The sequence below is a fragment of the Oryx dammah genome, unplaced genomic scaffold (genome assembly GCF_014754425.2).
Source record: "Oryx dammah isolate SB20612 unplaced genomic scaffold, SCBI_Odam_1.1 HiC_scaffold_17, whole genome shotgun sequence".
NCBI lineage: Eukaryota > Metazoa > Chordata > Mammalia > Artiodactyla > Bovidae > Oryx > Oryx dammah.
In genome coordinates, this window is record NW_024070201.1 from 35697834 (window position 1) to 35709996 (window position 12163).

Sequence of the window (12163 nt, forward strand, 5' to 3'; positions counted from 1 at the left end):
CACCTTTTCTTTGCCTCTGCCTGAAGTGCTTACCCAGATAATGACCTGCTTTGCTTCCTCACTTCTTTCAGGTCTCTACTCAAATGTTTCCTTCTTTTAGTTTTCCTAACCTCCTCTATATTTCTTGCATAGCACCTGGCCAGGAGTAGCTACTCATCAAATAAGTTTTGAATGAACTTTACCTTTCAGTTACGAAGAAACAATGCTTTTGAATATCGGGAAATATGAGAAGCATTTTATTGAACTATTTACTTTTATTAAGTATTTTATTAAACTAAAAGTATTTTATTAAACACACACCCAGATATATCTTTTGAAAAATTCCTTGTGACTTAGTTTTAGGGAAATAATGCTTGGATTTCAAACTCAACTTCTGGACTCATTGATGAGTTTTATAGCCTATTGGTAGACAAGCTGCGTTTGTTTAAGACTTCTTTGATGAGCTAAGACTTTGTGACTAGAGAGTTAAAGTAGCATTACAAATGCAAGCTGTAGCACTTGGAATACATTCAGAGAGCTGGATCTCTCCAGCATTGCCTGCCCATCTCTTGGAAACAGAGGAAAACAGATTCATTCCCATAATGCCGATTTCCAATTGCCCTCATTATCACCTCTTCGAATATCTTGCTTTAAGAACCAAATTACTAATTGTTTCAATGACTGAACTTTTATTTCTGTAAGTAAAGCCTTATGTGTTTACATATTTTATTTAGCACCCTGACAGAAAAGATACTTGGAAGAAGCAGTGAGAGATTGAGTTTTCTTGCTTAAACTATTGGAGGTGGATTTGTTTGTTTTTAGTATTTGCTCTGTGCAACTGTGTTTCATAAGGAAATTGCTCTGCATTCAAATAGAATTGGTGCTATTAGAGAATGATTTTTTTTTTTTCATAGCAGACCACTGGATGCTCTGTTATTTGATGGATTCCAAATTTTTTTAAAAAGTTCTCTTTGTGTAAGGGTAAGGCCTTTGACCTGGACCTCTTTTCTATTCTTTTTTCCTTTTTTCACAGCTTCTCCTCTCCTTCACACGCAGCATATCCCCCCTGTTCCCCATCCCATTAACACAATGAGTTATGTCAGAGGAGCAAGCTACTCAGTGCTTGGGAAAATAGGCAAGATGATCTCTAGCCAGGAAAACTCTTTTTCAATTCATTTTTCTTTACTTGACATTCTTGAGCTGGCTGCAGGGGATAATGAAATGAATTAAACAGGTCCTGGCTCTTCAGTGGCTTACACTCAATGCTTGTCCCATTTTTCCCTTGATTTTTCGTGGGAAGACAAATGGCAGAAGTCTCAAAGGGGGTGAAATACGTCTGTTCTCACCTGAGACAAATTTTGCCCTTTCTGTGTATTTGCATAAACTTTAATTTAAAAAATCTGTAGAAACCTTAATATCATTATAATTACCTAAATACTGTGGTTACATTTAAAAATATTACATCTTATGACAAATATTAAAATAAAATTCTACAGCATAAATAATTCTCAGGTGGCCAATGATTACTTTCTAAGTACATGTAGGATGAATTTCTCTTTAAATCTCAGGGAAATGGTGAAAAAAAAAATCCCTTTTAATGGAGTCCAAACTAAAAGCTCTGATAGAATGTACAAATTCTATTTGCAGTCAGTCCCCCAGGAAAATGGAACACAAGGAGAAATGAGTCCCTGTGAACACTAAATGAGAAAATTAAGGAACCTAGGTTCTAGATTTCATTCAGCCCCCAGCTCACCACTTGGTATGCTTATACAAATCACTTCGTTTTCTAGGCTTGCATTTTCTTCAACTGTAAAGAAAAGGGCTCATATTAAATCATGTATACAATTCTTTCTTCTGTTAACATTGTGTTGTCTGATGTTTCTTTGCAAGAAAATCAATACATTACATGGTGAATTCACATGCTTATTGGTTCAAGAAGACATAAGTGAAGAGAAATTACCTCCATCTCTGGGGTTCCTTTTGGAGAAGGTGTGAGGGAAAGTATACTAAGAAAAGAGTGTGGGCAGAAATTATAGCAATTTTAAGGAGATAGAGACAAGAAAGTAAAATGAAGGGGTTTTAGTGGTTCATATTAACAGAGCATGTATTAATTGTGAGACATTAAGTTAGGTTCTAGGGACATAAAGACAAATAAGACTCAATTCTTCCCTTAATTAGAGAGCTCACAATTTGGAGAAAGTACACAGAGATAGAGAAAGAGATATAGTGGGAATACGAAGGAGGCAGTGGACAGGTAAGTCTTTAAGGAGAAAGTGATGAGTAGAATTATGAAAAATAGGAGCAATTAATAGGAAAGGAAAATATGGCAATAAAAATTATGCAGGAGGGGCAGGGGGCTGACTTGGAATTAAGCCGGTATGTGACTGTGATGAGTGGGAGGGGTTGCTTGCTCTTTCCCTGTTGCTCCTCTCTCTAGTTTTCGATGGTGTCAAATATGAGGGGTATAGCTAAACAAGTACCTTCTATGCTGAAAACAAGGACTTCAGTTCTTTCCTTCCATAAAACCACAGCTATATTTCCTGGATCATTTTGTTGACATTGGAGGTTTATGAGAAGTAAAAGTATTTGTGATCTCTTTCAAATTATTTTTAAACTCTCTCCCCCACCCCTCCTTCAGTCTGTAATGACTTATTACTGACACACTTTCTTCCCTGTGCTGAACAAGCACTAAGTCAAGCTGCTTAATTACCCCTGTCTCCTTTTCACCTTCTTACAGCCTCACGGCTGAACTTACCCAGCTTTATAGCATTCCTCGGTTGGTAGAATGGTCATCAGCATTGTTTTGAGAGGGTAACAAAATCCAGGATATCCCTGGTGAACTGAGCCAGGCTTGGGCCCTAGTGTTAGGCAGCATCAGTCACGTAAGTAATGACATTTCCTGAAGAATGCCACCCTATCCAACCTGCTTGTTTCTCCAACATCTCCTTATGACCCCCCAAGTCGTGTCTAGTATATGAGAACAGAATCTGAGTTAACCTGGGCTAGAAGCCTGGGATGCTCAGACTTTACATGGAACCACAGTAAATCAGGTAGATATAAAGGAGAGAGTTGAAGTCTTCAAGTCAGTGCCTATTGAATGTTTTTATAGAATAGCATTTTCTCTTTTCTTCCTCTCTTCATTATCTACCAATAGGCGAGTTGTATTTGAAGGAGAAATTTTTTTTTTTTCCTCTCTGGGTTAGATTCCGACAGGCCACTTTAAAATGCCCTTTCTAATTGAAATGACAAAACACAGGAGAATTTACTCCAAAGAGAATCCAGCATGTGAAGTCGTGTCTGCTTTTTTTTTTTTTTACTGTTGGTTTCCATATACTAGAGCCTATTGGTGCCAGTTTAAAGCCCCTGTCAGCTTCCCTTTTTATCAAGTTCTCCTATTTCTACCCATAGTCTGCATAGTTCTTTTTTACTTCATCAGTCTATTAAACATATGTCACTGGGGTATTTCAGGAGTCTTCTATTATGGCTCACAGCTTGGTTGGAGAAGGAAGTTTAGCTAAAAATTGTGCCCCTTACTCCTTCAAAGTGGCTGGTAGTACTCTTAACTCTTCTTTCTCCATTGGAGAACTGTGAGGCACTATTTTAGAAAAAGTAGCTGTGAGACATCTGGAAGATGTCAGAACAGCTCAGAAGAGCAGCAATATCAGAATCTCTTCTTGGAAAACGATTCTTGTCTGGTAGTTAGGAACAGGAAATGGGTTTCATTGTGATTCACTGTATAGCTTATTTTAAATAATTTTAACATGTAGTAGCAGAATGCATATGGTCTTTAAAGTGAGACTGACTCAAAGATGGAAAATAATTCCTATTATACATAACTATTTTCAAGATGAAATAAAATAAGCATAAAATACCTAGCATAGTACCTAACTGAGATGGTGCTCAATATATGTTTGTTGAATTAGCACATGAATGAATAGGGGTGATAACTGAATGACTGGATGAGTGGTGATGTGAAAATCATGCAATTATGAGAATAAAAGTCCTTTCACCTTTTTTTCTATGGTGCTCTACTTTGGAGATCTTATGTGATTTATCACAGAAAGCAGATATAAAAGAATGTGTATTTCACATTATGGTAAGTATTAGATACACTGTGACACCATCCATTATAATTTGACATAAATTTGACTCTTTGGGAGGTAAAGCATGCCTTTCTTCCCCAATACAGTAGTGTTGTAAAATGACCCTGATACAATATATTTCTTAGGTCTTGATCTTCATGGGAAATAGATGGGGAAACAGTGGAAACAGTGTCAGACTTTATTTTGGGGGGGGGCTCTAAAATCACTGCAGATGCTGACTGCAGCCATGAAATTAAAATACACTTACTCCTTGGAAGAAAAGTTATGACCAACCTAGATAGCATATTCAAAAGCAGAGACATTACTTTGCCAACTAAGATCCGTCTAGTCAAGGCTATGATTTTTCCTGTGGTCATGTATGGATGTGAGAGTTGGACTGTGAAGAAGGCTGAGTGCCGAAGAATTGATGCTTTTGAACTATGGTGTTGGAGAAGACTCTTGAGAGTCCGTTGGACTGCAAGGAGATCCAACCAGTCCATTCTAAAGGAGATCAGCCCTGGGATTTCTTTGGAAGGAATGATGCTAAAGCTGAAACTCCAGTACTTTGGCCACCTCATGCGAAGAGTTGACTCATTGGAAAAGACTCTGATGCTGGGAAGGATTGGGGGCAGGAGGAGAAGGGGACGACAGAGGATGAGATGGCTGTATGGCATCACTGACTCGATGGACGTGAGTCTGAGTGAACTCTGGGAATTGGTGACGGACAGGGAGGCCTGGCATGCTGTGATTCATGGGGTCGCAAAGAGTTGGACATGACTGAGTGACTGAACTGAACTGATGAGACCTAAGGCCGGTGTGTGTGCTCAAAGACACTCAAGAATTTCACTGTAAGGCTGAGTTTGGTTGGTAGGACCTACTGTTTTGTGTTAAATCTAAGTGGACTTAGTTATAAAAGTGTCACTAGAATACAAATATAAAATAGGTTTTTCTTTAAGGCTAGTCTCAGGACACAGAACTCCCAAAACACAACTAGAGGTATATATTTGTGGGTTTGTGAGATTGTCATAGGACTTTCTTAATCCAATTTACTTACAAGTTTGATCAATAAGCTGGTAGTGAAACATAGAAAAGAGTCTTTGTGTCTTGATTCTAGTTCATTGCTCTTTCTAGTTACCTCTCTTTCGGGGATAGAGTCTGAAACTATTAGTGTGGCCTAAGACCCTACCCCTCTTTTGCCTTTTCCCATGACACTCTGTGTTCCCTCAATAGTCCTGCCTTGTTGGCCTTCTTTAAGTTCCTTGAAAATGTTATTTTCTTTCCGTTTATTGGCTCAGAGCCACAGTAATTGATGTTTCTTCTTTCTGGAATACTCTATCAACTTTTCCACCTGGGTAGTTCTCAAAGCATTACTTCCTCAGAGAAACTATTTTTATCCTGCAAACTTGTTAAATACTTTTGTTAGATAGTCTCTTGACATTCTATAGTTTTCTTTCTCAGCACTTATCCTAGCCATCATTCATAGTTACTTCCAAAGGGTTTAATAGTGCCGTTAAACAGGGACCATTCTGAGTTGCTTGTTGTTGCACTTCTATTATTTAGAACAGTGTTTAGGTAAGAGTACACTAAATAAAGATTTGCCATTGAAAAAATTCTCCAATACTGGGAATGTGCTTGAAAAGTACAAAGATTGGTTCATATATCCATTTCTACTTAAATAATAACGTTGAAACGAGGACTAAAGAGTTCTTATTCTCCCTCCAGTACTAACTATATGATCTTGGGCATGCTACTTTTATTCTCTAGACCTTGGCTTATCAATACAATGAAGAGGTCAGACTAGACTAAATGATCTGTTAAGCTCCTTTCAGTTGTAGGTACTAAGTATGTTACTGTTCAGCTTACAAAAATTTTAATACTGGCTACTTTATTAAAACTGAACTAATAATAAATGTAGAGTTTTTTTACCCATAAAATAGTGAAAATGTTTCTTAAAGTGCTCCTATAAAATATGAGTGATTTTATAATTTTGAAAAATATTTAGCTAGGCTCATTTTTACATGTATGTACTCTATGTCTTTTATATATTTTGGATAAAAAGACAATTCAATATCCCAATGACCACTGAACATTTTTGCAAAATTAAAATGGAAAGATCTATATTTACAAAAACAGTCTTCATCAAAGTTTACAGGACTTAGTCTAAGCCTAATGTAAGCTTTACTACATTGTTGATTTTTTAAACCTCAATGTTGCTTGGAAATGAGTGTTCATTATCATCATCATTATAACTATGAACAATGATCTGAGAATCTTCATTGAAATGATATTTTTGTAAACTATTATGTAGTAGATCAGTTTAGTTCAGTCGCTCAATCGTGTCCGACTCTGCGATCCCATGTGCCGCGGCACGCCAGGCCTCCCTGTCCATCACCAACTCCCAGAATCCAGCCAAATCCATGTCCATCGAGTCAATGATGCCATCCAGCCATCTCATCCTCTGTTGTCCCCTTCTCCTCCTGCCCTCAATATTTCCCAGCATCAGGGTCTTTTCCAGTGAGTCAACTCTTTGCATCAGGTGGCCACAGTACTGGAGTTTCAGCTTCAACATCAGTCCTTACAATGAACACCCAGGACTGATCTCCTTTAGGATGGACTGGTTGGATCTCTTTGCTGTCCAAGGGACTCTCAAGAGTATTCTCCAACACCATAGTTCAAAAGCATCAATTCTTCGGTGCTCAGCTTTCTTCACAGTCCAATTCTCACATCCATACATGACTACTGGAAAAACCATAGCCTTGACTAGACAGACCTTTGTTGGCAAAGTAAAGTCTCTGCTTTTTCATATGCTGTTTAGGTTGGTCATAACTTTCCTTCCAAGCAGTAAGCATCTTTTAATTTCATGGCTGCAATCACCATCTTCAGTGATTTTGGAGCCCCCAAAAATAAAGTCAGCCACTGTTTCCACTGTTTCCCCATCTATTTCCCATGAAGTGATGGGACCACATGCCATGATCTTAGCTTTCTGAATGTTGAGCTTTAAGCCAACTTTTTCAATCTTCTCTTTCACTTTCATCAAGAGGCTCTTTAGTTCCTCTTCACTTTCTGCCTTAAAGGTGGTGTCATCTGCGTATCTGAGGTTATTGACATTTCTCCCGGCAATCTTGATTTCAGATTGGAATGTGACATCAAGTGGGCCTTAGATAGCATATTCAAAAGCAGAGACATTACTTTGCCAACAAAGGTCCATCTAGTCAAGGCTATGGTTTTTCCAGTAGTCATGTATGGATGTGAGAGTTGGACTGTGAAGAAAGCTGAGCACTGAAGAATTGATGCTTTTGAACTGTGGTGTTGGAGAAGACTCTTGAGAGTCCCTTGGACTGCAAGGAGATCCAACCAGTCCATTCTAAAGAAGATCAGTTCTGGGTGTTCTTTGGAAGGAATGATGCTAAAGCTGAAACTCCAATACTTTGGCCACCTCATTCAAAGAGTTGACTCATTGGAAAAGACTCTGATGCTGGGAGGGATCAGGGGCATGAGGAGATGGGGACAACAGAGGATGAGATGGCTGGATGGCATTACTGACTCGATGGGCATGAGTTTGAGTGAACTCCGGGAGTTGGTGATGGACAGGGAGGCCTGATGTGCTGCAATTCATGGGGTCGCAAAGAGTCGGACACGACTGAGTGACTGAAGTGAACTGAACCTATTTGCCTTCCTAAACCATTAGTTTTCAAAGGAGTTTTCTAACTTAAAGCTATTTATTTCAATAACTAATATTTTGTGTTTTTCCAGAAAACAATGCAGTAAAATTTAGGGAAAATTTAAATTTATACATAATTAGGCTAAGAAGAAAAAATTAGTACTACAATTTGTGTTAGGAAAATGTAAGGTGAGTTAGTGAAGCCAGTAGTTATTCAGGACCGATCTAGTCAACATTCTAAACATGACTTCAAGAAAACAGTTTCTTAGAATAATTTAATTTGGACTGAATTTATTTTCCTTTTATATCTTAAAACTCATTGCCATAAAATTATTCATCATTTTTACAATAAATATAATCATATACCACTGCTGTTACCTTATCTATAGAGAATATCTCTCCTCCCTAACATCCAGTGATTTTATATAGGACATTAATTCAGAAAATATTGATTGATTATCTGTTATTTGCTATCCACTATTCTTGATACTAGGCATTCAAAAGTAATTAGGTTGATCATGACTTCAATAAGCTTATAGTTTATCAAAAATAATAAGGCATGTGTATAGCTATGTTGTCTCGTCACTAAAGTCATGCCAACTCTTTTGTAACCCTGTGGACTGTAGCCCACCAGGCTCCTCTGTCCATGGGACTTCCCAGGCAAGAATAGTGGAATGGGTTGCCATTTCCTTCTCCAAGTGATCTTCCCAATCCAGGGATCAAACCCACTTCTCCTGCATTGGCAGGTGAGTTACCACTGAGCCAGCAGGGCAACCAGTGCATATCTATACACAAGGTTTTAAAACAGTGATAAGCTTTGCAGGAAAGGTACAAATGAAATGCTGAGGATCTTTATCTTACATCCCCTCCAGAGCCATAAGTGTGTTCCAAGGCTTTCAAGCCTCCTCAGCTCCTAATGAAAGTGAAAGTCACTCAGCCCCATCTGACTCTTTGCAGCCGCATGGACTAGTTCTCCAGGCCAGAATCCGGGAATGGGTAGCTTTTTCTCTTCTCCAGTGGATCTTCTCTTCTCCAGTCCAGGCATCCCTGATAGCTCAGTTGGTTAAGAATCTGCCTGCAATGCAGGAAACCTGAGTTTGATCCTTGGGTTGGGAAGATCCCCTGGAGAAGAGAAAGGCTACCCACTCCAGTATTCTAGCCTAGAGAATTCCATGGACTGTATAGTCCATAGGGTCACAAAGAGTCAGACATGACTGAACTACTTTCACAGCTCCTAATACAAAGCCTGACATATAGAATATATTCAATTAATGTTTGCTTAGAAGGTGAGCTATTTGTGAAATTATTCTGTAAACCTATGCCTGTTAATAAATGGCATTCTTTTATGCAAGAGAGATCTAAAGTCCTCAATCTGAAAAGCTCTATACTTATATCTAAAACATTTTGTTAGAATGTGAAAATATTTATTTTCATGAGCACTTTCTATCTTTACAATAAACTTTAATTTCTGATTTCTATTGCAAGGCTCATTCTACTAAATCTTATCTAATATTTTACTGTCCAGTTTACCCAGCTCTGTAAGTTTTATAAACTATGGCTATACTTCTTCATGCATCTAATGTATCAGTAACCACAGCACCCAAGGAACTCCAAGAAATCACAATTCTTAAGGAATCTTGTCTTTCTTAAGTACAATCCTAAGAAAGAAATATAAAATAAATGATTGTTAAAACTTTAGAGGAAGCAGTTAACACTACTCTGTTTCTAAAAAGCAACTATAATGTTCAATTATTTTGAAGGGTTTCTGAATTTAGTCAGCTTTAAAAAAATAGATTTGTGTCCAACAATTTGTTTTTCAGCTTTTCTTCACTGGTTGAAGTTTCCTCAAGGACTCGAGATTGAGTAAAATTGACTTTCTTCTGATCTTGTGAATCAGGAGCTAAAATGAAGACATAAATGATTTCTAAGGACTCTTGCCTGTCTAAGTTTTCCTGACTCTTTAATACTCAATAGTAAAGCATATCAGTGATGATACCGGCCACCATTTATTGCCATATAGTCATTACTTTCCAACTCTCAACCATCTCCACTCCATTCAGTATAAAATGTTCCCTCACTGGCTTAGCACCAACTTCATCCCACCTCCGCTCCCGCGCCTTTTGAAGACACCTGGCTGAATTTTAAAAGAAAAGAGTGTAACAGAGTAAAAAGGAAACAAGACAGTCCTTTTTCTCCCTGAAGTTCTAGCAGTTTGACTGGCTATTACTTGTGAATTTTTCTTGCCACTGAGTCATTGCACATACAAAATTATGAAACTTTAATTTCTTTAGAGGCTTGTTATATTAGAGAAATTGTTCCAAAGAAAGCAACAATCATGACATAAGCACATCTGGCTCTTGCAAATTATTCTTTATTAAGCTTTCATTTAATTACATGTGCTGAAAGGTCTGTTTTTGATTACTGTAATTTTTTTATTTGTCCATCTGAATGATAGTAATGCTGGAAATTACATATAAACCACCTGTTTTTTCTCCTCTACTAATATGGCAAAGTTTGAGCTGTTTTCTCTGTGGTTGATGAACTAGGAAGCTTTCTATTTATTATGATAAAAATATGACTATCAAGGTAATGGCTTAATCTTGATGATAAGAAGAAAAGAAAATATTTGAATGGTGTTTTCAAGCATGACATTATGTTAAAATTGAGGTATCTGAATTCTGGTTAACCATAACAGATTAACACATTTATTTATCACCAGTTTCACCCCAAAGCTAATAAATCGACAGTTAAGGATTTCACATCCTGTGCTAGGAGAAAGAAGCTTGACTTTTTTCCTCCACAAATCTGGCTATATTCTCTTTAGGATTATGCTATATGCAGCATAGAGGAAGGAGGGACTGCTACTGGGCCTTAGGGATCTTGAGGGCAGCACTCTTAACACCCAGAGGGGTCAGCATCCCTAGAAAAGTTTAGTCAGTACTGAATTAGAATGACGTTCTTCCAGAAGTGCCTAGGAAAGTTTAGATCAGTTTCTTAGTTCATGAATATTAAAATTACATGAATGGACATAACAACATTTAATGTACTTTATAATGATTTTAAATACTCAAGAGAATATTTGAGACCATTTAATCAAATTCCTTTCTGTACGATTGAAGAAACTGAGTTCCAGAGCAAGTCAATCCTTTGTTTAAGGTCCTAAACTTATTTTTAGAAGGACCAGGAACAGAATAATGGCTCCCATAGCACTGCTCTTTCTTTCTTCCTTTATTATTTTTTATATTCTTCTTTAAAAATAGTGAAAGAGAAATTTCAAAGTGTTCAGAGAAATAGTTATCTAACAATACAGTAAGTTTTTTTGGAAGCTCTGTTTCAGCTGCGTTTAAAGAGATGATTTTTGTCTTCCCTGTTTTGCAGCAGCTCTATGCCGCTCAGCTGGCCAGCATGCAGGTGTCACCTGGAGCAAAGATGCCATCAACTCCACAGCCACCGAACACAGCAGGGGCAGTCTCACCTACTGGGATAAAAAATGAAAAGAGAGGGACCAGCCCTGTAACTCAAGTTAAGGTATTTGCTTTGCAGGATTATGGAAACAGTTTGGAAAATAGCTTCACAAGAAAGGTAGTGAACCAGGCTGTGCTGGGCATAAACAGCAGGAAGCAAAGCAACATAAAGGAACCCCAAAATGTTCCTCTTTATGGTAAATTTCATGATTGAGCACTGAGAAACAGGTGTTTCCCTTTTGATAACAATAGTGCCATATTGTGAGATCTTTACCTAAATCTGCAAACTTACTTCTCAAGAGTTTTTCCCCTTTGGATTCTAGCTTTTATTTTTTAATGTTCATTGGCATGTATGGCCATGGTTTTATTTCCAGTCTTTGTCATAGTCTTGTGACACTTTTCTCTAACTTTAAACAGGTGGGGAGCCAACTTATAGTGCTAGAGGAGGAGGATCTCAAAACTTTAGATTGACAAGAAAGAAAGAGAACCCGATGCTGGACCTTTATATGGTTTGATGGTAAAGGTCTCTCTCCCTCAAACAATAGTTATAAATGTGGGCTTTGAGGAATGAGTGGTGTCGTAATCTATTTATGCTTTGATGCCACGTATAGTTGTGATAGGATAAATAGGATCACCCAAGTTATGACTGAAACATTAACAGATCCTTTCCTCACTGATTTTCAGTGTCTTAAAATGGTATAGCCAGGAAGTACTTGGTGACAGAGGGGAACTGATGATCCAGTCTAACTTTGTGCTGCAGCTGGTACTTATAGGTTTTTATGATTGTTTTTGCTTCCTATATTGAATTAAAAAATTCAGAAAGTTCAAAGAAACAATTCTTTTATATCATTGACTTACTTACTTTGAAGGATACACTAAGCGCAGATGTATTATTGTATGTGTCAAGTACTGCCTTTGGAGAAATTTTGCCATTATTACTTCATGACATGGGAAATATCTAAGGCTAACGAAGCAGC

The 12163-nt window shown here is 37.7% G+C and overlaps 1 protein-coding gene across 12 annotated transcripts in view; it reads left to right on the forward strand.

The window, feature by feature from the left end:
* The window catches only part of SOX6 (SRY-box transcription factor 6), a 712355-nt gene that overhangs the window by 604878 nt on the left and 95314 nt on the right, over positions 1-12163 (forward strand). For all 12 annotated transcript variants that reach the window (XM_040258270.1, XM_040258272.1, XM_040258273.1 and 9 more), the window contains one exon: positions 11101-11250. In XM_040258270.1, the coding sequence (XP_040114204.1) occupies positions 11101-11250 (150 nt within the window). The remainder of the gene's footprint in view (positions 1-11100; positions 11251-12163) is intronic.